At 47.4% G+C, this 27729-nt stretch overlaps 2 protein-coding genes across 7 annotated transcripts in view; both read left to right on the top strand.

Moving 5' to 3' along the window:
• Positions 1-27729, top strand: part of LOC123726192 (guanine nucleotide-binding protein subunit gamma 4-like) — a gene marked incomplete at both ends in the record, with an annotated part of 154536 nt that overhangs the window by 123688 nt on the left and 3119 nt on the right. The window contains one exon of the mRNA XM_045692962.1: positions 12637-12649. Within this exon, the coding sequence (XP_045548918.1) occupies positions 12637-12649 (13 nt within the window). The remainder of the gene's footprint in view (positions 1-12636; positions 12650-27729) is intronic.
• LOC106566486 (extracellular sulfatase Sulf-2) overlaps positions 17012-27729 on the top strand; it is a 283200-nt gene continuing 272482 nt past the window's right edge. For 3 of the 6 annotated variants that reach the window (XM_045692954.1, XM_045692955.1, XM_045692956.1), the window contains exon 1: positions 17012-17367. The gene's annotated coding sequence lies outside the window, so the exon portion shown is untranslated. The remainder of the gene's footprint in view (positions 17368-27729) is intronic. The other 3 variants (XM_045692960.1, XM_045692959.1, XM_045692958.1) reach the window with 2 other exon arrangements.

Here is a 27729-nt window from a genome sequence, read left to right on the forward strand (position 1 = left end):
GCACTGCACGATACTTTCCCTTCCCTCCAAAATGTTTCTAACTGGAAATAGATTCATTCTGCCGTACCAATGCATGTTTTCGAATTAGGAGCAGAATGGTGGAGATGTCTTAACAATTACAAAACATTATAAACTGGATGGTTCGAGCCCTGAATGCTGATTGGCTGACAGCCGTGGTATACCACGGGTATGACAAAACATTTATTTTTACTGCTCTAATTACGTTGGTAACCAGTTTATAATAGCAATAAGACAAGACACCTCAGGGGTTTGTGGTATATGGCCAATATACCAGGGCTAAGGTCTGTGTCTAGTCACTCCGCGATGCGTCGTGCATAAGAACAGCCCTTAGCTGTGGTATATTGGCCATATACCACACCCCCTCGGGCCTTATTGGTTAAACTATCCTCCAATAGCATCCCAGTGGGACTCATCAGCTTTGTAACAAACATGCCCAAAAAAACTCCAATGACTTGCTGGAACTTTCTGTACATTACAGTTTTTTTCTTCTCAGTGTTAAAATGTGTATTTCCTAAGTGACATATTGAGTGTCAGGCACATTATGGTGTTGTCTGACCATCCAAGGAATGTACTGTATAGACAGCTTGTACTGTTTAGGCCGGAAGTTGTGTCTTACTGGTACACGACTACAGTACAATCCAAGCATGAAAAAATACTACAGTTTATTGTAGAATACTACAGTATTTACTATCAAATTATGTACAGTAGTATACTATACACTACTATACTACACACTGTGGTATCCCTCAATTGTGTAGTGCTTACTGTCAAATTTTGTACAGTAGAATATTGTAGTAAATACCACAACAGTATCCACAAAATAAATACTGCAGTAATGTCAGCAAAAACACTACACTTTTTTAACTATAGTAAATACTACAGTATTACATTTTTATATACCTCGCCCATTCCCCTCCCCCATATCCCAGTTTGTGTCATCCATAGTGAAACCTACATGCCAAGTATAGACCGTACTGTATATTGTGTCCCCCACAGATTATAGAAAAGAGCAGAAGCTCTGAACTGTTCTTTCACACCCTAGTCCTACCAACCTACAGACAATGGCAAATGTTCTCTTTTAGTATTTCTCCAGTATCTGTAGGAGAAACGTGGGTGTTGTTGGTGAGAACCCAGGGAGGGAGCTGTCACGACCTGTTGGGAAACAGGATACAACCCCAGGCTAATTTCACAGATGGACTGCTGCAATTACATAATGTGACGTTATCTCTCTTCCATCGTTGTATTGGATCAGTTAGTTAATCAGAGTGTGATGTTATCTCTTTTCCCTCATTGTATTGGATCAGTTAGTTAATCAGAGTGTGATGTTATCTCTGTTCCCTCATTGTATTGGATCAGTTAGTTAATCAGAGTGTGATGTTATCTCTTTTCCCTCATTGTATTGGATCAGTTAGTTAATCAGAGTGTGATGTTATCTCTGTTCCCTCATTGTATTGGATCAGTTAGTTAATCAGAGTGTGATGTTATCTCTTTTCCCTCATTGTATTGGATCAGTTAGTTAATCAGAGTGTGATGTTATCTCTGTTCCCTCATTGTATTGGATCAGTTAGTTAATCAGAGTGTGATGTTATCTCTGTTCCCTCATTGTATTGGATCAGTTAGTTGGTCATCAGAGTGTGATGTTATCTCTGTTCCCTCATTGTATTGGATCAGTTAGTTAATCAGAGTGTGATGTTATCTCTGTTCCCTCATTGTATTGGATCAGTTAGTTAATCAGAGTGTGATGTTATCTCTGTTCCCTCATTGTATTGGATCAGTTAGTTGGTCATCAGAGTGTGATGTTATCTCTGTTCCCTCATTGTATTGGATCAGTTAGTTGGTCATCAGAGTGTGATGTTATCTCTGTTCCCTCATTGTATTGGATCAGTTAGTTAATCAGAGTGTGATGTTATCTCTGTTCCCTCATTGTATTGGATCAGTTAGTTAATCAGAGTGTGATGTTATCTCTGTTCCCTCATTGTATTGGATCAGTTAGTTGGTCATCAGAGTGTGGGAGGCAGACGGTGTCTGTGACTAACATACTACAGCAGAGATGCTCACCACTATTATTGGTATCCTCTCCTCTCCTCTCCTCTCCTCTCCTCTCCTCTCCTCTCCTCTCCTCTCCTCTCCTCTCCTCTCCTCTCCTCTCCTCTCCTCTCCTCTCCTCTCCAGTTTTACCTTTGTGTTGAGTCGTCCTTCTGCCTTTCTCTGATTCCATGCCATATTCAGCTCCCTCATCTTGTAGACTGAGTAGTGGAGTAGCTAGTTGTAAATGCAGAACAGGGGCCATTGAATGCCATGAAGTAAGCCATTGTATAAACTCATTGAGGGTGTGCAAGCTGTCAGATTAAGTTGGTCCTCTTTTCCTGTGTTATGATGTGTTGATGTTTGTTAGTCTGTGGATTAAGGCAGGAGGATGTCATTGTATCATTGCTCTGCTGTAATTGAGGTTAAGAGAGTAGGAGGGGCCTACGGGCTTTACCCGTGTGATGCATATCTAAACAGAGCTCACTGAAAAATGTTCTCTCAAATGAGCACACACACAAACGCGCACGCACACACATTAACAAACACAAGTACACACACACACACACACACACACACACACACACACACACACACACACACACACACACACACACACACACACACACACACACACACACACACACACACACACACTAGATTTGCCCTAATATAAAATGTATCAACCCCTAGAAAAATGTCCATTCATTATAATCCTATTGCTGCCAGATTATTTTCCTGCTGTAGCAAACTGTCTCAATAGAAGATCCTCCATCTGTACTGGATCACTGCTGGAGGGCGATAAGGAGAACTACATGTTCTGTGAATCTTCTATCTCTCTGCTGTTTTAGTGATTGACTCTGTGATGAAAACCCCTCTGTACCTCTCAATCTACTCCAGACTGCCTCCCTGCGGCCCCAGGGCAGTTGCTGCTGTTGACCCACACCTTGCATTATTTAGTTCTGTTAAATAAAACATTTAAAATTGTATAATTATTTTAACAGTAGCGTGGAGCAGGTTGCCTCCCCTCGCAATTCTCTTCCACTCCCCCAAAGGGGAGAGGGGCCGAAGCAGGGACAGGGAGAGGGGGAGGGGAGAGCAGAGCAGAGAGGCCAAAGCAGACCCAGGGAGAGGGCGAGGAGACTGGGTGAGATGGAGGGAATGTGAAGGAGAGGATACATGAGGTCTGGACTAGCTGGGTGTTGGGGGATGATGAGCATTGCTGTCTGTCCGTTCTGTACCCCTGCTCTGTCCATGGGACCCTCTTCTGCTCCCGAGAATGCTCCCAGTCCAGAGATCCATCAGCCCAGAGAGGGGCTGTGAAGGGTAGGGGGTGGAGGTGGAGGTCACTGGAGGGTGGGGCTGTTCAGGGAGGTCAGCTCCTGTCCAGTCAGTGTAGCCAGTAGGCTTTGTCTGTTGGAGGGGCCATCTGAGGGCTGAGCAGTGAACTCCCCTTTAGGATCCCAGGCTCTTAAAGTTCTGCCTTAAAGTAATAGCGGTCACTAAAACATCAGGACATCTGTATTGATTATAAACACAGCAAACACAAGACAGCAGCACAGCCATATATCTGTCGGAAGCCCCTCCTCTCTATTTACTGACCACAGAAAGCATACATGGCTGTTTCTAGTTATGGGCTCAAACAACAACTACCTTTGTTATGCTATAACCCTGGGTTTAGCCTGCTACTGTTAGAGCAGATAAACATTGGCTGCAGAAACTGTAAGAGCAGGTAAGTTCACAGAAACAGAGAAGGTATGTTCACAGTGCCAGAGCAGGTATGTTCACAGAGACAGAGCAGGTATGTTCACAGAAACAGAGAAGGTAAGTTCACAGAAACAGAGCAGGTATGTTCACAGAGACAGAGAAGGTATGTTCACAGAGACAGAGCAGGTATGTTCACAGAGACAGAGCAGGTATGTTCACAGAGACAGAGCAGGTATGTTCACAGAGACAGAGCAGGTATGTTCACAGAGACAGAGCATGTATGTTCACAGAGCCAGCGCAGGTAGGTTCACAGAGACAGAGCAGGTAGGTTAACAGAGACAGAGCAGGTAGGTTAACAGAGACAGAGCAGGTAGGTTAACAGAGACAGAGACAGAGCAGGTAGGTGCACAGAGACAGAGCAGGTAGGTTAACAGAGACAGAGCAGGTAGGTTAACAGAGACAGAGACAGAGCAGGTAGGTTAACAGAGACAGAGACAGAGCAGGTATGTTCACAGAGACAGAGCAGGTAGATTCACAGAGACAGAGCAGGTAGGTTAACAGAGACAGAGCAGGTATGTTCACAGAGACAGAGCAGGTAGGTTAACAGAGACAGAGCAGGTAGGTTAACAGAGACAGAGACAGAGCAGGTAGGTTAACAGAGACAGAGACAGAGCAGGTAGGTTCACAGAGACAGAGCAGGTAGGTTAACAGAGACAGAGACAGAGCAGGTATGTTCACAGAGACAGAGCAGGTATGTTCACAGAGACAGAGCAGGTAGGTTCACAGAGACAGAGCAGGTAGGTTAACAGAGACAGAGCAGGTATGTTCACAGAGACAAAGCAGGTATGTTCACAGAGACAGAGCAGGTATGTTCACAGAGACAGAGCAGGTAGGTTCACAGAGACAGAGCAGGTAGGTTAACAGATACAGACAGCCCTCACCTTCCCTGTACCATACTGTAATGGTGCATCCTTTGTAGGGATGTTTTCCTCCACAGTCAGGGGGTGTTGCAACACTTTAATGAGCAGAAATAGAGGAGTGTTATTTGAATTTAATAGATTGAAAAAAACGTTTGTCATAATCGTGTATGTAGGTGGCAGGGAAGTCAGGCGCAGGAGAAACCAAATTGGTTAAACTGCAGTTTTTAATGACAAAAACAAACTCCAAAACCAAAGTACAAAATAACATGGGTAAAAATAACCCGTCGCACACCGATACAAAATACACATGTAACATAACATCACAAACAACCACCGACAAGGACATGAGGGGAAACAGAGGGTTAAATACACAACATGTAATTAATGGGATTGAAAACAGGTGTGTAGGAAGACAAGACAAAACCAATGGAAAATGAAAAACTGATCAATGATGGCTAGAAGACCGGTGACGTCGACGGCCGAGCACCACCCGAGGAAGGAGGGGCATCGACTTTGGCAGAAGTCGTGACAGTACCCCCCGACGCGCGGCTCCAGCCGCATGTCAACACCGGCCTCGGGGACGAGGTGCAGGGCAAACCGGATGGAGACGATGGAACTCTCGAAGCATGGAAGGATCTAACACATCCTCCACCGGAACCCAGCATCTCTCCTCCGGACCGTACCCCTCCCAGTCCACGAGGAACTGAAGGCCCCACGCCCGACATCTCGAATCCAGGATGGATCGAATGGAGTATGCCGGGACCCCCTCAATGTCCAGAGGGGGCGGAGGAACCTCCCGCACCTCAGCCTCCTGGAGCGGGCCAGCCACCACCGGCCTGAGGAGAGACACATGGAACGAGGGGTTAATATGGTAGTGGGGGGGGGAGCTTTAACGTATAACATACCTCGTTCACTCTCCTCAGGACTTTAAACGGCCCCACAAACCGCGGACCCAGCTTCCGGCAGGGCAGGCGGAGGGGCAGGTTTCTGGTCGAGAGCCAGACCGGTCCTCACTGCGGCGACGGTCTGCGACAACTTTCTGGCGCCGCACGACGCGCTGAAGGCGGACATGAGCGGCGTCCCAGGTTTCCTCGGCACGCCGGAACCAGTCGTCCACCGCAGGAGCCTCGGTCTGACTCTGATGCCAAGGGGCCAGAACCGGTTGATACCCAAATACACACTGAAAGGGAGAGAGGTTAGTGGAGGAGTGGCGGAGTGGCGGAGCGAGTTCTGAGCCATCTCTGCCCAGGGCACAAACTCCGCCCACTTCTCCGGCCGGTCCTGGCAATAAGACCTCAGAAACCTACCCACATCCTGGTTAACTCTCTCCACCTGCCCGTTACTCTCAGGGTGAAAACTCGAGGTAAGGCTGACGGAGACCCCCAGACGTTCCATGAACACCTTCCAGACCCTTGAAGTGAACTGGGGACCCCGATCAGACACTATATCCTCAGGCACCCCGTAGTGCCGAAAGACGTGTGTAAACAGAGCCTCCGCCGTTTGTAGGGCCATAGGGAGACCGGGCAAAGAGAGGAGATGACAGGACATAGAAAAACGACAACCAGGATCGTGGTGTTACCTTGTGAAGGTGGAAGATTGGTTATAAAATCCACCGACAAGTGCGACCACGGCCGTTGTGGAACGGGTAAGGGTTGTAACTTACCCCTGGGTAGGTGTCTAGGAGCCTTGCACTGAGTGCACACTGAGCAGGAGGAAACATAAACCCTCACGTCTTTAGCTAAAGTGGGCCACCAGTACCTCCCACTAAGACAACGCATTGTCCGATCAATCCTAGGATGACCAGAGGAGGGTGACATTTGAGCACAGTAGATCAATCGGACGCGGACAGCAGACTGAACGTACCGATGCACAGCTGGACACTCAGGGGGAACGGGCTCTGCACGTGACGCCCGTTCAATGTCCGCATCCAGCTCCCACACTACCGGTGCCACCAAACAAGAGGCTGGAATTATGGGAGTGGGATCCATGGACCACTCCTCTGTGTCATACAGTGCGTCTGCCTTAACGTTCAGGGAACCTGGTCTGTAAGAGAGGGTAAACACAAAACGGGTGAAAAACATGGCCCACCTAGCCTGTACTCCAGATTGCGGTGGTCAGTCCAGATGAGAAAAGGGGGTTTAGTCCCCTCAAGCCAATGTCTCCACACCTTCAAAGCCTTGACGACAGCCAACAGCTCCCGGTCCCCCACATCATAGTTTCGCTCCGCCGGGCTGAGCTTCTTAGAAAAGAAGGCACAGGGGCGGAGCTTAGATGGCGTACCCGAGCGCTGAGAGAGCACAGCTCCTATCCCAGCCTCAGACGCGTCCACCTCCACTATGAATTGCAAAGACGGATCCGGATGAGCCAGCACAGGAACCGAGATAAACAGAGCCTTCAGTTTCCTAAAAGCCCTGTCCGACCCAGCCGACCACTGCAACCGCACCGGACCCCCCTTCAATAGTGAGGTAATGGGAGCAGCTACCTGAACAAAACCCCGGATAAACCTCCGGTAGTAATTGGCAAACCCTAAAAATTGCTGCACCTCCTTCACTGTGGTGGGAGTCGGCCAATTACGCACAGCTACAATGCGGTCACTCTCCATCTCCACCCCCAGAGGTGGAAATGCGGTACCCTAGGAAGGAGACGGACTGCTGGAAGAACAGGCATTTCTCAGCCGTGACATACAGGTCATTCTCAAACAATCGTCCAAGCACCCTGCGCACCAGGGACACATGCTCGGCGCATGTAACGGAGTATATTAGAATGTCATCAATATACACCACTACACCCTGCCCGTGCAGGTCCCTGAAAATCTCGTCTACAAAGGCTTGGAAGACTGATGGAGCATTCATCAACCCGTACAGCATGACAAAGTACTCATAATTCCCTGAGGTGGTACTGAATGCCGTCTTCCACTTGTCTTCCTCCTGGATACGCACCAGGTTTTAAGCGCTCCTGAGATCTAGTTTGGTGAAGAAGCATGCCCCGTGCATTGACTCAATCGCAGTGGTGATGAGAGTTAGCGGGTAACTGTACCTCACCGTGATCTGATTTAGACCTCGATAGTCAATACATGGGCGCAGACCTTCCTCCTTCTTCTTCACAAAAAAGAAATTTGAGGAGGCAGGTGAAGTGGAGGACCGAATGTACCCCTGGAGCAGGGATTCGGAGACATATGTTTCCATAGCCGCTGTCTCCGCTTGTGACAGAGGATACACATGACTCCTGGGAAGTGTGGCGTCTACCAGGAGACTTATCGCATAATCCCCCTGTCGATGCTGTGGAAATTGAGTCGCATTCTTCTTGGAGAAGGCGAGAGCCACATCGGCATATTCAGGGGGAATACGCACGGTGGAGACCTGGTCTGGACTTTCCACCGTGGTAGCACCAACGGAAACCCCTAAACACCTCCCCGAGCACTCTCGCGACCACCCCGTGAGAACCCTCCGTTGCCAAGAAACAATGGGGTCATGACAAGCTAACCAGGATAGGCCTAGCACCACGGGAAACGCAGGAGAGTCATGAGGAAGAGACTAATTCTCTCCTTCAAATTCAGTGCCTCTTTGCTTGACATCATGGGAAAATCAAAAGACCTCAGATAAAAAACGCCTGAAGGTACCACGTTCATCTGTACAAACAATAGTACGCAATTATAAACACCATGGGACCACACAACTGTCATACCGCTCAGGAAGGAGATGCGTTCTGTCTCCTAGAGATGAACGTACCTTGGTACAAAAAGTGAAAATCAATCCAAGAGCAACAGCAAAGACCTTGTGAGGATGCTGGAGGAAACAGGTACAAAGGTATCTATATCCACAGTAAAACAAGTCCTATATCAACATAACCTGAAAGGCCGCTCAGCAAGAAAGAAGCCACTGCTCCAAAACCACCATAAAAAAAGCCAGACTATGGTTTGCAACTGCACATGGGGACAAAGACCATACTTTTTGGAGAAATGTCCTCTGGTCTGATGAAACAAAAATAGAACTATTTGGCCATAATGACCATCGTTATGTTTGGAGGAAAAAGGGGGAGGCTTGCAAGCCGAAGAACACCATCCCAACCGTGAAGCACGGGGGTGGCAGCATCATGTTGTGGGGGTGCTTTGCTGCAGGAGGGACTGGTGCACTTCACAAAATAGATGGCATCATGAGGGAGGAAAATTATGTGGCTATATTGAAGCAACATCTCAAGACATCAGTCAGGAAGTTAAAGTTTGGTCGCAAATGGGTCTTCCAAATGGACAGTGACCCCAAGCATACTTCCAAAGTTGTGGCAAAATGGCTTAAGGACAACAAAGTCAAGGTATTGGAGTGGCCATCACAAAGACCTGACCTCAAGCCTATAGAAAATTTGTAGGCAGAACTGAAAAAGCGTGTGTGAGCAAGGAGGCCTCAAACCTGACTCAGTTACACCAGCTCTGACTGGAGGAATGGGCCATAATTCACCCAACTTATTGTGGGAAGTTTGTGGAAGGTTACCCAGAACGTTTGACCCTTGTTAAACAATTTAAAGGCAATGCTACCAAATACTAATTGAATGTATGTAAGCTTTTGACCCACTGGCGATGTGATGAAAGAAATAAAAGCTGAAATAAATAATTCTCTCTACTATTATTCTGACATTTCACATTCTTAAAATAAAGTGGTGATCCTAACTGACATAAAACAGGAAATTTTACAAGGATTAAATGTCAGGAATTGTGAAAAACTGAGTTTAAATGTATTTGGCTAAGGTGTATGTAAACTTCTGACTTCAACTGTAGGTACATATACCGATACAATTTAATTTGCATTTAGTAGTCCAACAGCACAAGGAACGAATGAATGTGTGAACATGTTTTTCTTGGCCATGAGCATTCTGAAGCACCGGCCAGAGGGAAGCCTCTCCAACTGATGGTGTTGAGGGTGGGAGGGATCGCCAATGACAGCAGTGTCTTCTTTTTGGTTGCCTTGTGGAACAGACTGCTCAAATGTGCCTGTGGTCGACCAATTACTTTGTGAGCTGTGTTTACTATTCTGGTCAGTTGGCCTCTGCTCCTCCTGCTCAGATTACCATAACAGACTGTCATATTGAACGTGAGGATGCCCTCCAGCAAGCTGTTGTACATCCTCTCTAGAACATCCTGGCTGACCCCAAACACCTTAAATTTCCTGATTAAAAACAGGTACTGACTTGCTTTTATAAAAATACAGTCTGCCATCTCTGTAAAACCCAGCTTGTTATCAATTTGTGTTCCTAAGTATTTAAAACACTCAACCACCTCCACTGGTTGGTCGTTCAGAGACAGTGGTTGGGACATTGGCAAGTTGTTGCCATTGATGATCAGCTCCTTTGTCTTTTCCACATTGATGTGGAGGGCACTTGACTGGCACCATTCTTGATGGTTGGTCTGTTTAAAATAGCTGTCCCCATCTAACGTAGCATCTTTAAAAAAGAGTCCCATCAGAGCCAAGTCATCCACGTACTTCAAAAGGCTCACATTGTTTCCTTGGATCTTCATTTCATTAGTGTAGAAAGAGAACAACAGTGGTGAAAGGACACACCCTGTGTTCAGGGTCAGTTCATCAGAGAGGGCCCCATTCATGTGGACCCTCTGTGGGCTGTCAGTTAAAAAGTCGTTCATCCATCCTGCGAGGCCTTTCAGGACATTCAGGTCCAGTAGTCGTTTCAGCAGTGTGTGTATGTGCATTGTAGAGAGTGTGAGCTTTATCTCGGAAAGAGAGCAGAAACTTACGGGAGTAGGTGATGGTGGCTGATTTACTCACTGAATCCAAACAACCTCCGGTAGTAATTGTAATGTTTTCCACATATTACAGCGATTAAGATTAAGGTCATCACACATGACACGTACAATCCACTATCAAACTTGCGACGCACTTAGATTTAGACAAAACTAAACAAAATTGAACAAATAATCAATTCACGCAGGTCAGCTCAGAGTCTGGCAGCAGTGCTGCGCCTCTTGACAGGCTTAATTGCTTAATCTGGCCTTTAGAAGGGAAAGTGGGGTAAAAAAGGCTGACGTGGTAAGGAGGGATGGAGGTACCTGCTAGTTGGGGAGGCGAGGGGGGAGTAGTGATGGTGAGGAGGGGTGGAGCAATGGGGTGGAGGAGAAGGGGGAGTAGGGGTGGAGGAGAGGGGGGAGTAGTGATGGGGAGGAGGGGTGGAGCAATGGGGTGAGGAGAAGGGGGAGTAGGGGTGGAAACTTCTTTTTTTACTCTTGTTATTATCTATCCTGATTCCTAGTCACTTTACCCTACCTTCATGTACATATCTACATTAAATACCTTATTATTGTCTATTCTGATGCCTAGTCTATATACAGGAGCACCAGATCAATGTGCAGCTATATACAGGGAGTACCAGTACCAGATCAATGTATAGCTGCAAATTGATCTGGTACTCCCTGTATATAGCTCCACATTGATCTAGTACTGGCACTCCCTGTTTATTGCTGCACATTGATCTGGTACTGGTACACCCTGTATATAGCACCACATTGATCTGGTACTGGTGCTCCCTGTATATAGCTCCACATTGATCTGGTACTGGTACTCCCTGTATATAGCTCCACATTGATCTGGTACTGGTACTCCCTGTATATAGCTCCACATTGATCTGGTACTGGTACTCCCTGTATATAGCTCCACATTGATCTGGTACTGGTACTCCCTGTATATAGCTCCACATTGATCTGGTACTGGTGCTCCCTGTATATAGCTCCACATTGATCTGGTACTCCATGTATATAGTTGCATTCTTGTGGATTTTAAACTCTGCATTGTTGGGAAGGGATCGTAAGCAAGAATTTCACGGTAAAGTCTACAACAGTTGTATTCGGCGCATGTGAGAAATACAATTTTATTTTATTATTATTTTATGTGCTGGTGGTGTTTTTCGTTGGTGTATTTCACACATTACGGCTGGATGGGGAATAGAATCCACATGCAGTGTTTCTGTGATCACATGCTCATAACAGGATTATAAACCAGAAATCAAAAGGCTTTTACAAATGGATTCAGGAGTGTATGGTGTTCACAAGTAATGTAGAACACATTGGCATTAAGTGTGCCTGTGGGAAGGAATTAGCCCCGGGCAGGAAACAAAGACATTCATCACCTCCCAGACGCACAGCAGTTGATTGGTATCTTCAACCTTTTCCTGACACAGTAAAGAACCTACTATGTAGGTCCACAGTAAAGAACCTACTATGCTTTGCCTGTACTGGGGATGCACTGAACAATGTACAATGCATTGGGAATGTATTCAGCCCCTTGACTTTTTCTACATATTGTTACGTTACAGCCTTATTCTAAAATGTATTTAATCATTTTTTTCTCCCTCATAAATCTACACACAATACCCCATAATGACAAAGCAAAAACATTTATTTTTGCTAATTAAAAAAAAAGACAAAACTGAAATATAACATTTATATAAGTATTCAGACCCTTTACTCAGTACCTTTGCCAGCGATTACAGCATTGAGTCTTCTTGGGTGTGACGCTACAAGCTTGGCACACCTGTACTTGGGGAGTTTCTCCCATTCTTCACTGCTAATCCTCTCAAGCTCTGTCAGATTGGATGGGGAGCGTTGCTGCACAGATATTTTCAGGTCTCTCCAGAGATGTTAAATCGGGTTCAAGTCCAGGCTCTGGCTGGGCCACTCAAGGACATTCAGTGACTTGTTCCGAAGCCACTCTTGCATTGTCTTGGCTGTGTGCTTAGGGTTGTTGTCCTGTTGGAAAGTTAACCTTCGCCCTAGTCTGATGCTGCCACCACCATGCTTCACCATAAGGATGGTGCCAGGTTTCTTCCAGATGTGACGCTTGGCATTCAGGCCAAAGAGTTCAATCTTGGATTCATCAGGCCAGAGAATCTTGTTTCTCATGATCTGAGAGTCTTTAGGTGCCTTTTGGCAAACTCCAAGCGGGCTGTCGTGCCTTTTACTGAGGAGTGGTTTCCGTCTGGTCACTCTACCATAAAGGCCTGATTGGTGGAGTGCTGCAGAGATGGTTGTCTTTCAGGAAGGTTCTCCCATCTTCACAGAGGGACTCTAGAGCTCTGTCAGAATGACCATCAGGTTCTTGGTCACCTCCCTGACCAAGGCCCTTCTCCCCCGATTGATCAGTTTGGCCGGGCAGCCAGCTCTAGGAAGAGTCTTGGTTGTTCCAAACTTCTTCCATTTAAGAGTGATGGAGGCCACTGTGTTCTTGGGGACCTTCAATGCTGCAGAAATGTTTTGGTACCCTTCCCCAGATCTGTGCCTCAACACAATCCTGTCTCTGAGCTCTACGGACAATTCCTTCGACCTCATGGCTTTGTTAAACTGTCCATAGATGCCAAAGGTGGCTCAAAACAATAGAATACACAATGGACTGAACTAAGGTCGCAAAAAGTAACAGTAAGGCTAAATGTATAGCAAGGGCAAACTAAGAGATGACAAGTGCACAAGGATGGGTAAATTCACTATTGCATGATGATTTTGTCATGACTTCCAGACAATAAACTGTTCCTCACTGGTACCTCTCATGGGTAGAAGCATAAGGAGGGTGTCGAAAGTTCAAACCACACCACTTTCCATTCACTTTGATGCAATTGTGACGCTTCATTTGATACACTAACTTTCAATACCAGCAAAGTACAATGCTTTACGAAACCCCTTGACTTTTTCCATATCCCGCCACATCCCGAATCCAAAACCGACCAAATTTAGATGTTTTTGTCACTGGCGTACACACGACCTCATGGCTTGGTTTTTGCTCTGACATGCACTGTCAACTGTGGGACCTGATATAGACAGGTGTGTGCCTTTCCAAATCATGTCCAATCAATTGAATTTACCACAGGTGGACTCCAATCAAGTTGTAGAAACATCTCAAGGATGATCAATGGAAACAGGATGCACCTGAGCTCAAATTTGAGTCTTATAGTAAAGGGTCTGAATACTTATGTAAATAAGGTATTTCTGTTTTTTATTTTTAATACATTTGCAAACATTTCTAAAACCTTTTTTTGCTTTGACACCATGGGGTATTGTGTGTAGATTGCTGAGGAAAATGTTTTATTTAATCCATTTTAGAATAAGGCTGTAACGTAACATAACATAGAAAAAGTCAAGGGGTCTGAATACCTTCCAAAGGCACTCTATATATTACCATTAGTATATTACCATAAGTATTTATATGTATTAAGTTAAGTGTGTGATGACCAGTGTCTATTTTGTATGTAGCAGTGCTGTGTGTCTTAAGACATTTCTTCCCTATGAGAAATTAAAGTTCATTCTATTTTATGAATGCTGGTATATGTATCCTTGCCGATCAGATCGGTAAACAGGCTTGTGGAGGCACTGATGAATGCACTCGACTCAAATATCTGTGTGCTGTCGTGTGTGTTTTCAACCCCAGTTAACCTTAGGAGGAGACAGTGTCAGTAAGGAAAGGCAGAGTTGTCTCTTGTGGACATAGGTCTCTGAACTCTGCAGCTGAATTGATAGGCAGCCATGCCTCACCCAGCAGTCTGGGGTGGAGATGACTGGTTAGATGGTAGGATCCAGGGAAGTCAGAAAACTCAACAAGTTGGTAACATTGATTCTGTGCTCTAATTTCATCTCTTCAAGTTCACTCATACACTCTCAGAAGAAAGGGTTCCAAAAGGGTTATTCGGCTGTCCCCATAGGAGAACCCTATTTGGTTCCAGGTAGAACCTTTTTTGGTTTCCGGTAGAACCATGTTGGGTTCCATGTAGAACCCTTTGTGGAAAGGGTTTTACCTGGAACCAAAAGGGTTCTACATGGAACCAATAAAGGTTCTTCAAAGGGTTCTCTGATGGGGCAGCCGAAGAACCCTTTTAGATTCTAGATAAAACCTTTTTTGTCTAAGAGTACTTATTATATCACTGTATCTGAGTGGGAGGTTGAGTTCAGTAAAAAATATACTCTAGCCATTATGTTGTGTTTCACCTTTATCTACAAGCTGCTGGCTGTAAGCTACTGAGACTACTGGGATACTGCATTGTGTTTCACCTTCATCTACAAGCTGCTGGCTGTAAGCTATTGAGACTACTGGGATACTGTTTCTGTTCTCTGCCCCTCCCGTGACAACTGAACACTCCTTTTTACAGCAAGCCTGAAACCCCTAATCTAGTTTATGTACTGTACATTCATACTAACTCAAACTCTCTCTCTCTTTCGCTCTCTCTCTCTCCCCACTGTCTCTCTCTTTCCCCCTTTCTCTCTCTTTCCCCCTTTCTCTCTATTTTCCCCTGTCTCCTTCTCTCTCTCTTTCCCCCCTCTTTCTCTCTCTCTCCCCCTCTCCCTCTCTCTCTCTCTCCCTCTCTCTCTCCCCCTCTCTCTCTGCCGCTCTCTCTGTCTCTTTCCTTTTCTCATCACTAGTCTGTATAATGTAAGGGGAATGTCCTTTAGGTTAAACCTGCCTGCTAAAACAGCTGGACAGGACATTTCCCATGGTAGTTGTACAGGTAGGGAGGGAGGGAGGGAGGGAGGGGTGAGGGAAAGAAGGGGGAGGGAGGAGAAGGAAGAGGCAGATAGGGAAGGAGAGCAAGAAGGAAGGCGGTAAGAAGCAAGGTTGGAGGACAAGGAGGTGGCAGAGAGGGGGAGGAGAAGGAGGAGGGAGAAGAAGGAGGAGGGAGAGAGAGAGAGACCAGATTTAATATTTTAGAGGAGAGAGACAGAGAGAAATACTTTGAGAGAGAGAGACAGAGAGATAAATACTAAGTACAGCCTCAGTGAACACAGCCTAGCCATTGAGAAGGGTATACACAGGAAAACCTGGCTCCTTGTAGAGGAAAGGCTGTGCAACAACTGCACCACAGCAGAACCTGAGACAGAGCTGCATTTCCTGACAAAATGCCTCAAATATAAAACAATTACAGAGTGTCATTTCCACAAATTTGAAACCCTTATTCAAGGTTTCAAAGATCTCTCTGATGAGAATAGGATACCCGTCCTGTTGGGCGGAGGACGCAGAGAGCTGTGGGTTGGCAGCGCACTACATTGCTGCCTGTCATAAGATGAGGGACAGTGTCTGTACTCTATGCTTATTGTTATTGTTCAATGTATGGTTGTTTTGACCCTTGATTGTTGTTGTTACTGTTGTCAATATTGATTATTGTTATTTTAATTATGTTAATATTGTAAATCTCAAGTACGCTTTGGCAATATGAAGAGATAGAGAGAGGGAACTGGACAAACAGGATTGCAGAAGAATGGTAAAATGTAATTTGCCCGAGCGGGCAAAGGTCAGAACAGAGGTACATTTCGTTTTGTGCTACGGCCTAGACTGTGGGAGTGTTTGGGTGTGTTTCTGTCAGTCTGTCAGTCTGTGTATCTGAATGTTGTAGTTTTGTGTTTGATTCTGTGTGCGAGACAAGTGTGTGGGTGTGTATGTGTCCTTGGTGTTAGTAATAGCATATCTCTCTGTCTCTCTGTGCTATAGTGTTACAGTGCAACATTACAGCCCTGTTCCTCTGTTCCCCTCTTTCTGTACTCTACTGGCATACACTGGCCATTAAGCCCAAAATGTACCAGCCACATGAATAACCATGAATACAGAGGATCTGAGCCAAGCCTTCCATTTCACCCCCACCCTTCCCAAAATGGGCTCCTGTTCCCACTCCCTCTCTCCTTCCCTCCTCCCCTCTCCCTCTCTCCTTCCCTCCTCCCCTCTCTCTCTCTCCTTCCCTCCTCCCCTCTCCCTCTCTCCTTCCCTCCTCCCCTCTCTCTCTCTCTTCTTCCCTCCTCCCCTCTCTCTCTCTCCCTCCCTCCTCCCCTCTCCCTCTCTCCTTCCCTCCTCCCCTCTCTCTCTCTCCCTCCCTTCACCCACTCCACTTCTCACTTGTAAACTTGTCCCTTTTCCTTTTCTCATTCACTTCTTTCTCTCTCTTTTGGTCTCTGTCTCTGTTCCACTTCCCCTTATGTCTCTTCTTCTCTTTCTGTCCTTCTCTCCGTTCCTCACCAAGAGAAAGTGTTCTGTTTTCAGACTGGGCACAGGAAGGCAGTACAGCCCTCTATCCCTATTCACCTTCCCCTCCTCCTCTCCTCCCCTACCCTCCCTCTATCCCTCCCTCCCTTCTCTCTCTCTCTCCCGCTCTGTGAGTGAGTGAGTGAGTGAGTGAGTGAGTGAGTGAGTGAGTGAGTGAGTGAGTGAGTAAAGCAAAGAGGCAGTCATGTTTCAACAGATGGCTGTCCTGATTCAGCCACCACACCACACCGCTGCTGGTTCACTGAGAACTCTGTGACCGTGTGAGCAAGCTAGAGAGAGAGAGAGAGAGAGAGAGAGAGAGAGAGAGAGAGAGAAATGTAACTTTGGCTAGAGGGACTTTTTTTTCTTCATTTTAAACTCCCCCTCCCCTTTCCCTCCTCGTTTTTCTGTGTGTCTGTCTATATTAGTGTTTTTGTCTCTCCGTACGCCTGAGAGCGTGGTCAGTCAGAGAGGGAGAGAGAGAGAGAGGGAGAGAGAGAGGAGCAGAGTTAGAGTAAAACAGAGCAGGAAAAGGACAGACAGGAGAAGAGGAGGGAACAGTCCTTGGTAATGTGTGCCTGCTCGTCCCAGTCCAGCCCAGTACAGCGCCCCCTCCTCCTCCAGCTCTACTGGGTCAGTACCCTGGGACAGCACCTGCTCCCCCGACATACAGACAGACAGACTCTCAGGACCTGCAGCTGTGTGAGGTACAGTGGCTTGCCCTACTTTTCATGTTGCTGCCTCTCTCTCTCTCTCTCTCTCTCTCTCTCTCTCTCTCTCTCCCTCTCCCTCATGTTTTCTTTCTCTCTCTCTCTCTCTCTCTCTCCCTCATGTTTTCTCTCTCTCTCTCTCTCTCTCTCTCTCTCTCTCTCTCTCTCTCTCTCTCTCTCTCTCTTTCTGCACTTGCTCCTGCTGGTTGCGTTGATTTAACTCTGGGAATTCTAAGGAGGTAGTGTAGCGCAACACAGCTAACCCTCTATGGCTGCAGTTACACAGCACTGCATTGAGCTGACGGTTTCTCTCTCTGTCTCTCTATCCCTCTGTCTCTTTCTCTCTCTCCCCCCTATTCTGTGTTTTGTTCTACTGTCTTATTCTACTGTCTTCCCTCTCTCTCTCTCTCTCCCTCCCCTTTTCTGTGTTTTGTGCTACTCTCTCTCTCTCTTTCTCTCTGTCTTCCTCTCTCTCCCTCTGTATCCCTCTCTCTCCCTCTGTCGCTCTCTCTCTCTGTCGCTCTCTCTGTCTCTGTCTCTCTCTTTCTGTCTGTCTATATCTCTCTCTTTCTGTCTTAAAGGAACAGGTTGTTTTTGCTTCATGCTTTCAGTTATTTTCTGGTAAGGTGCATCTTGTTGAGTTTCCTCTTGTGTTTACTTGTCTTTGCTTCCTTGCTGATGAGCACGTGGGAGCTTGCGTTTGCTGACTAGGTGCAGTGTTACTGGGGGAAAGGGAGGGATGGTGTTACACCCTGTAGCCTAGCAGGCACAGCCACTGGGAGGTAGAGAGACAGGAAGAGAAGGGGAGGGGAGGTAGACTCAAGCTGTCATTCCCCATATGCATCAGACTCTGGTTCCCTGATAAGCAACTCTGCAATGCGTTGAGGAACACTTGATGTGTTTTATTTTACTTGGATAGTTGACCGAGTATAAATCATTGTTCTTCAAACAGGAACTTTAATGATGTGGGGAGTATGGGAATGTGAAGTGCTTTTTTATCACACTGTTGAAAAATACTCCCGAGTGGCGCAGCGGTGTAAGGCACTGCATCTCAGTGCTAGATGGGTCACTACAGACCCTGGTTTGATCCCTGGCTTTATCACAACAGTCTGTGATCGGGAGTCCCATAGGGCAGCGCACAATTGTCCCTGGGTTAGGGGAGGGTTTAGCCGGGGTAGGCCATCATTGTAAAATAAGAAGTTGTTCACTGACTTGCCTAGTTAAATGAAGGTAAAATGTTGATTTGTGGCATAGGCTGGTCAATCCGTCTGAGCCACCGCCTCCAGCACACAGGTGTATGCTGTCGGCAAAGGTTAGAATCCAGGCTACTGCCCTTTGTCACTGTCTGTCTGTCTATGCTTTCGGCAAAGGTTAGAATCCAGGCTACTGCCCTTTGACACTGTCTGTCTGTCTATGCTGTCGGCAAAGGTTAGAATCCAGGCTACTGCCCTTTGACACTGTCTCTCTCTGTCTCTCTCTCTGTCTCTGTCTCTCTCTCTGTCTCTCTGTCTCTGTCTCTCTCTCTCTGTCTCTGTCTCTCTCTCTGTCTCTGTCTCTCTCTCTCTCTCTCTCTCTCTCTCTCTCTCTCTCTCTGTCTCTCTCTGTCTCTCTCTCTGTCTCTCTCTCTCTGTCTGTCTCTCTCTCTGTCTCTCTCTCTCTCTCTCTCTCTCTCTCTGTCTCTCTCTCTCTCTCTCTCTCTCTCTCTCTCTCTCTCTGTCTCTCTGTCTCTCTCTCTCTCTCTCTCTCTCTCTCTGTCTCTGTCTCTGTCTCTCTCTCTCTCTCTCTCTCTCTCTCTCTCTCTCTCTCTCTCTGTCTCTCTCTCTCTCTCTCTGTCTCTCTCTCTGTCTCTCTCTCTGTCTCTGTTCAATAAAGTGAGAAAAGACATGAAAATAAGCATCATTGATATTATTTTTTCTATAACTTCTGTGACAAAAGGTCTGAGTGACAGGAGTGTTTGTGGTCTCTACCCTGCTATGGTTTTGGATGTTAAGTTGACCACATGCTGTGGTGACTTTGGGAATCTGACAACTGTTGCTCAGGTTGTCTCTGGTTGTGTTCGCCCTGGCTATTTATACTGGGTCACTAGATTCCCACCATCACACTGACACAGGGGCGGATGCGGCCTGCGGGGCGAGTGGCACAGGCTGCGAGGTTTACCTCAGCCGCTGGAATGCAAACACACACTGAACCCACATCTCTCTCTCTGGCTGCCCAGTCAGTCACAAACTATGAGTCTGCTCTGGCTGTCTGTGGTCAATGCCGCACAACCACTCAACAGCATGTCTCCCTCACTTACACATTTTACATTTACTTATTAGTCATTTAGCAGACTCTCTAATCCAGAGCGGTTTACAGTTAGTGCATTCATATTAAGATAGCTAGGTGGTACAACCCCATATCACAATTATAGTAAGTACATCATTCCTCAATAAGTAGCTATCAGTAGAGTCTGAGCTAAAAAGGGGTGGGGGGTGGGCAGGGACTCTGCTAGCACCAGGGGGAATCTGGTTCCACCATTGTGGTGCCAGGACAGAGAAGAGCTTGGACTTGGCTGAGTGGGAGCTGCCCTCCCATAGGGGCAGAACAGAGTGCTCGGGTTGGGGTGTAGGGTTTGAGCATAGCCTGAAGGTAGGGAGGGGCAGTTCCTCTTGCTGTTCCGTAGGTAAGCACCATGGTGTTCTAGTGGATGCGAGCCTCGACTGGAAGCCAGTGGAGTGTGTGGAGGAGCGGGGTGACATGAGAGAACTTGGGAAGGTTGAAAACCAGACGGGCTGCAGCGTTCTGGATAAGTTGCAGGGTTTTGATGGCACAAGCGGGGAGCCCAGCCAACAGTGAGTTGCGGTAGTCCAGACGGGAGAGGACAAGTGCCTGGATTAGGACCTGCACCTTTTCCTGTGTGAGGTAGGGTCGTACTCTATGGATGTTGTAGAGCATGAACCTGTAGTACCGAATCACTGCTTTGATGTTTGCAGAGAACTACAGGGTGTTGTCCAGGGTCACACCAAGATTCTTTGCACTCTGGGAGGGCGACACTGTGGAGATGTCAACCACGATGGAGAGGTCTTTGAGCGGGCAGGCCTTCCCCAGGAGGAAGAACAGCTTCGTCTTCTCGAGGTTGAGCTTGAGGTGGTGGGCTGACATCGAGGCACGCAGATATGACAGGAGAGACCATGTGAGGTTATGATGGAGCTGATTGACTTGGTGTATAGAGAGAAGAGGAGAGGGCCTTGATCTGAGCCCTGGGGGACACCAGTAGTGAGAGTATGTGGTGCAGAAACATATCCTCTCCACATCACCTGGTAGGAACGGCCTGCAGATAGGATGCAATCCAAGAGTGTGCAGAGCCTGAGACACCCAGCCCTGAGAGGGTGGAGAGGAGGATCTGATGGTTCACGGTGTCGAAGGCAGTGGACAAATCTAGGATGATGAGAACAGAAGAGAGAGAGTAAAATTTGGCAGTGCGGAGAGCCTCCGTGACACAGAAGAGCAGTCTCGGTTGAGTGACCGTCTTGAAGCCTGACATGTTAGGGTCAAGAAGATCATTCTGAGAAAGATAACGAGAGAGTTGGTCAGAGACAGCACGCTCAAGTGTTTTGGAAAGAAAAGAAAGAAGAGTTACAGGTCTATAGTTTTTAACATCAGATGAGTCAATTGTTGGTTTCTTGAGGAGGGGAGCGACTTGGGCCATGTTGAAGTCAGAGGGGACGCAGCCAGTGGTCAGGGATGAGTTGATGAGGGAAGTGAGGAATGGGAGATTATCTGGGGAAGGGAGGAGGGGATTGGGTCGAGCGGGCAGCCATACCTCACTGGTCTCATGATTTCATGTGGATAGAGACTGGAGAAAGAAGTCAAGGCGTAGGGTAGTTCTGTGTGACTGAGACCAGTGACTCGATAGGCTGAGTGAATGAGTAGTGGATATCATCAACCTTCTTTTCAAAGTGGTTAACAAAGTCATCTGGGGGGGGGGTGGAGGATTAACGAGGTTGGAGAAGGTGGAAAATCATTTCCTAGGGTTAGAGGCAGAAGCTTGACATTTAGAGTGATGTAAATTGGCTTTAGCAGCAGATACAGAGGAAGATAAGGTAGAGAGGAGGGAGTTGAAGGGTGATAGGTCCTCCGGAAGCTTAGTCTTCCTCCATTGTCACTCAGCTGCCCACAGCCCTGTTCTGTATGCTCACAATGAGTGAGTCATAGGATGCAGAAAAGGTGGAGAGTAAGGTCGAAGAGACGGAACCAGGAGACAGGAAGGAGAAGGATTTAGCAGAAGGGAGAGATGATAGGATAGAAGAGGAGAGAGAAGTGGGAGAGAGAGAGCGAAGATTGAGACGGCACATGACCATCTGGGTAGGGGCTGAGTTGTTAGGGATGGAGGTGAGGGAGACAGAAAAGGAAACAAAGTAGTGATCAGAGACCTGCAGGGGCGTTGCAGTGAGATTACTAGGAGAACAGCCTAAAGATGAGGTCAAGTGTATTGCCTGCCTTGTGAGTTGGTGGGAATTGGGAAAGGGTGAGATCAAAAGAGGCAAAGAGGGGAAAGAGAGAGTTGGAAATAAATGAACGGAAGGCAAACGTCAGGAGGTTGAAGTTGCCGAGTACGAAGAGCAGAAATGAGGCATCGTCAGGAAATTACCTTATCAAGGTGTCAAGCTCATTTGGGGACTCTCCAAGCGCACCCTGTGGGCGATAGATGACAACAATGTTACGTTTGAGTGGACAAGTGATAGTAACAGCACGGACATCAAATTAGGAGATGGACAGGTGAGAGAGGGAGAAAAGATTAAACTAATTTAGGAGAAATGAGTAGCCCTGTTCCACCACCGCGACGACCAGATACTCTCGGACTAGGAGAGAAAACATAGTCAGATGACGACCAGATGCTCTCGGACTAGGAGAGAAAACATAGTCAGATGAAGAGAGAACAGCTGGAGTAGCAGTGTTCTCTGGGGTGATCCATGTCTCCGTCAGGACTGAAGGGTAGCATACTGTAGGCTGATATAACCTCGGCGTTCTTGACCGCAGATCGGCAGTTCCAAACACTGCCAGAGACCCGGAATTCCACATGGGTTGTGCGCGCAGGGTGCACTTAATTTCCTTATGGCTAGCGTATGGCTGGCTTATGGCTAGCGTATGGCTAGCTTATGGCTAGCGTATGGCTAGCGTATGGCTAGCGTGTGGCTAGCGAATGGCTAGCGAATGGCTGGTGGCGTATGGCTGGCTTATGGCTGGCGTATGGCTGGCGTATGGTTGACGTATGGCTGGCGTATGGCTGGCATATGGCTGGCGTATGGTTGGCGTATTTGTAGCGTATGGCTAGCGTATGATTGGCGTATGGGTAGCGTATGGTAGGCGTATGGCTATCATTATTCTACATGGCTATCATTATTCTACATGCGCTCCTTGTATAAAAAGTTACATTCAGTCAAACAGGACCAGGGAAATCAGGGATTTCTTGTACTGAATGTTTTAATTTATTTAGTAGAGCTTTGATGAAACATTCAACGTGTTATTTGATATTTTCTTAGCCAATAATGGCCTGGTTTCTTTCCACTACTGCTTCCTTCCATGGATGACGGTGCAATACCCCTGTCTCCCCTAAGGCTGGTTTAGGTTTGGGGATACACAACATTACTCTGGTAATATTATTCAGAGGAAGTTTTAGATCAGGGTTGGGCAACTTTGATGGGAGGGGCACAAAAAAAATCAGAACTCATCATGAGGGGCCACAATGGCTTGTGGGTCTGTGTTATCTGGATCTGAAGACAGCTCCTCATCAGTCTCAGACCCAAGGTTGCCTTCTCTGTGACACCTGTTTAACCTTTGAACCCATTATTGAGAAGTTTGGCGTGGCGTCAAGGTTTATTGATCCACAAACACAGCTGGTGCATGCACAATACACACACACACACATAACGTACACAAACAGGCCGCTACACTCTTTTCTGTTCAATCTCAATGGGTCTGCCTGCACCCGTCACCTTCTACCCACATAAACGGGAACATTGACCTGGGGTGAGATCTGGTCATAGAGCAGTAAGAGCATAGAACAATCAAAGACAACAATATTCTACCAGGAAGTTTGTATTTAGCATCTCTCTCTCTCTCTCTCTCTCTCTCTCTCTCTCTCTCTCTCTCTCTCTCTCTCTCTCTCTCTCTCTCTCTCTCTCTCTCTCTAGTTTTCCAGTTATTCTCCAGCATGTGACTGACTGCTTCGTTCCACTAGCTTCAGCGTACTCTGCACTGCTAAATCAGAAAATTGGAATCTACTAGCATGAAGCACGTTGTTCATTCAGTGAATGTGTTAGTGTAGAATATGAGAGGAATATGAGTGTGTGTAAATATGAGATAAAATAGCAGGGCTCTGTCCAAAATAAATTCTGATAAAAGTCATAAAGCATTAGATAACAATGTTTCTGCATATTAACTAAAGGCTTACACCACTTCTGCCTGTAGGCCGGTTTCTTCTGTAAGGGCTTCCAGAGTGTGTGTGTGTGTGTGACTGAGAGTGTGTGTGTGTGTGTGTGTGTGTGTGTGTGTGACTGAGAGTGTGTGTGTGTTTGAACTGCACAGTCGCGGGGGTCAAGGGTCTGCTTCAGAGAGGCCAGCTTCACACAGCGTCACACAGCGTCACACAGCTTCACACAGCTTCACACAGCGTCACACAGCGTCACACAGCGTCACACAGCGTCACACAGCGTCACACAGCGTCACACAGCGTCACACAGCGTCACACAGCGCCACACAGCTTCACACAGCTTCACACAGCAGTCAGATTCTTTAGGGGGCGGGCGGTATTCACATTTATTGAATTTAACAAAAGGGATCCCAATCTCAGGTACATACCTGTTAATGGTGAGACCCGGCAAACATGCTCTGACAGACACACACACACACACACACACACATACGCATGGAAACACTGACACACACAATCAAACTCATCAAACATCAGACTCATACAGGTAGGGATGCTTGTGTGCAGTGGTTTAGTGGTGCCATGGGAGAACTGGGTAAACATTTCCCAAAAGGCCTGCCCGGCAAAAGAAAGGCGCCCTGTCTGAATGACCTAAAATGATGAATGTGATATTGGTCAGGCCAAACACATAAACACGGATACAATGACGCACATGATCAAACTTATCAAACTCAAACATATAAACACATACATGGAGGGATGCTTCTGTGCTCTCTCTCTCTCTTTCAATTCAATTTCAATTTCAATTTAAGGGCTTAATTGGCATGGGAAACATATGTTTACATTGCCAAAGCAATTGAAATAGATAATAAACAATAAACATCTACTGTAAACATTACACTTGCAGAAGTTCCCGAAAGAATAAAGACATTTCAAATGACATATTTATTATGTATCGCTCTCCCTCCCTCACACACACACACACTTTTACACATACACACACACACATCACACATAAACATGAACAAACGCATAACATATGGCTCAAACAGTCTGCACAGGGGCCGATGATCCTCCTCTGGTCAATTTAATCCCCTTCATGTTACATCACCTCTAAATGTTACATCACCTCACATGTTACACCACCTCTACATGTTACACCACCTCTACATGTTACACCACCTCTACATGTTACACCACCTCTACATGTTACATCCCCTCTACATGTTACACCACCTCTACATGTTACACCACCTCTACATGTTACACCACCTCTACATGTTACACCACCTCTACATGTTACATCACCTCTACATGTTATACCTTGTTACACCACCTCTACATGTTACATCACCTCTACATGTTATACCTTGTTACACCACCTCTACATGTTACACCACCTCTACATGTTACACCACCTCTACATGTTATACCTTGTTACACCACCTCTTCATGTTACACCACCTCCACATGTTACACCACATCTACATGTTACATCTTGTTACACCTCCTCTACATGTTACATCACCTCTACATGTTACATCACCTCTTCATGTTACACCACCTCCACATGTTACACCACATCTACATGTTACATCTTGTTACACCTCCTCTACATGTTACATCACCTCTACATGTTACACCACCTCTACATGTTACATCCCCTCTACATGTTACACCACCTCTACATGTTACACCACCTCTACATGTTACACCTTGTTACACCACCTCTACATGTTACACCACCTCTACATGTTACATCACCATGGTTCATTTACTTCCTTCATGTATCACTGACTCTCTCTCATCTTGGTTGATCCTTTGGAAATTAATTAGATTTTCTTTCTCCACATCAAAGTAACTGGATAAAATCTATATTCTCTGTGATTGGATTTAAAGTGAGCATGTCGAGCTGTCGAGGATGAATTCAGCTCATGTTCTCTATCCCTTCAGTGGAATGAAACAGCCTTGTAGTTTGGGCCTATTCTTCTAACCTGGCACTGTTTACAGTTTGTTGCTATAGGTGAGTCTGTCTATGGGCTGCATAACTGTGTTTGGTTACCCATGTTAATAAGATCTCTGTCCTCCTTATCTCTATTAATATCCAGAGGTCAGGGGTTAAACTGTTGGAGCAGGATGTTTTTGAACACGTCATGCGGAGGTTTACTGTATGTGTAGAAAGTGCTCCTGTTCTCTGTCTATTTTCCACCGGTATGCCCTAGAATACTGTAAAGGTTTTGTGCGTGCTCGTGCTGGTGCATGCATGCGTGTCACTTTGTGCATCTGTTTGTTCGTTACTTTTCAGTGATCAGCAGTATGTATGGGTTGACTAGGTGGAGGTAGCCTAGCGGAAGAGCATTGGGCTATTAACAGAAAAGTTTCTGGTTCTGTCACGCCCTGACCAGGTGAACTCTTCTATTTTGGTCAGGGTGTGGCATTTCTATAGTTTATTTTCTATGTTTTAGGTATAACCTTGCTTTGGGGCGTATTTATATGTTGGGTCCTGTCGATTCCCAATCAGAGACAGCTGTCACTAGTTGCCTCTGATTGGGGAATCATATTTAAGTTCCTTTTCCCCCCACGATGTTTGTGGGTTGTTGTCTCTTTTTGTTGGAGCAGTAGCGATACGTTTATTCTCTGTTTTGACCGTGTTATTTCAGTCTGTAATAAATAACATGAGTTCGCTCCCAGCTGCGCCTTGGTCCACTTCCTCCTTCCTGCACGACGATCGTTACAGAACAACCCACCAAACCAGGACCAAGCAGCGGGAGGAAAAGGAGCGCGAGAGATGGGCTCGCGAGGGAAAGGAGTTCTGGACCTGGGAGGAGATCATGTCGGGGAAAGGACCCTGGCGGAAGGATTCCCAGGTCGAGGAGGTGATGCCAGCCGGTGGAAGGAGTCGCACCCCCAAGAAAATGTTGGGGGGGGGGCTAATGGGGTGGTCCGGAAGGGCAGAGGAAGAGCCCAGACCACTGCTCTCGTGGGGGATAACGGCGAAGGAGGAGGCAGAGATGTGGCAGGTCCTGGAGGACCTGCGTAAGGACAGCGTGGAGGAAGAGCCTTGGGTGGCAGAGGTGCGCACGGTATCGCCAGTGCGCCTGCACAGCCCAGTGCGCTCTGTGCCAGCGCCCCACATTTGCCGGGCTAGGGGGAGTGTTCAGCGAGGACGTGTTGTGCCGGCTCAGCGCTCCTGGCCTCCGGTGCCCCTTCTCGGTCCGATGTATCCTGCGCCGAGGACGCACACTGTGTCTCCGGTACGGCTGCACAGCCCAGTGTGTTCTGTGCCAGCGCTCCACACTTGCCAGGCTAAGGTGGGTGTTGAGCCAGAACGGGTGATGTCAGCTGTGCACTCCAGACCTCCAGTGCGCCTCCTCGGTCCAGGATATCCGGCGCCGCTTATGCGCACTGTGTCGCCGGTGTGCGGTCACAGTCCAGTCCGGCCCGTCCCTGCTCCCCGCACCAGGTTAGTGGTGCGTGTCCACAGTCCTGTCCGGCCCATCCCTGCTCCCCGCACCAGGTTAGTGGTGCGCGTGTCCCCAGTCCAGTCCGGCCCGTCCCTGCTCCCCGCACCAAGCCAGTGGTGTGTGGCCCCAGTCCAGTCCGGCCCGTCCCTGCTCCCCGCACCAGGTTAGTGGTGCGTGTCCCCAGTCCTGTCCGGCCCGTCCCTGCTCCCCGCACCAGGTTAGTGGTGCGTGTCCACAGTCCTGTCCGGCCCATCCCGGCTCCCCGCACCAAGCCGGTGGTGCGTGTCCCCAGTCCAGTCCGGCCCGTCCCTGCTCCCCGCACCAGGTTGGTGGTGCGTGTCCCCAGGCCAGTCCGGCTCGTCCCTGCTCCCCGCACCAGGTTGGTGGTGCGTGTCCCCGGTCCTGTCCGGCCCGTCCCTGTTCCCCGCACCAGGCCCACGGCGCGTGTCCACAGTCCGGCACGGCCTGTGTCCGGTCCACCGG

Source organism: Salmo salar, chromosome ssa13 (assembly GCF_905237065.1).
Source record: "Salmo salar chromosome ssa13, Ssal_v3.1, whole genome shotgun sequence".
Taxonomy (NCBI): domain Eukaryota; kingdom Metazoa; phylum Chordata; class Actinopteri; order Salmoniformes; family Salmonidae; genus Salmo; species Salmo salar.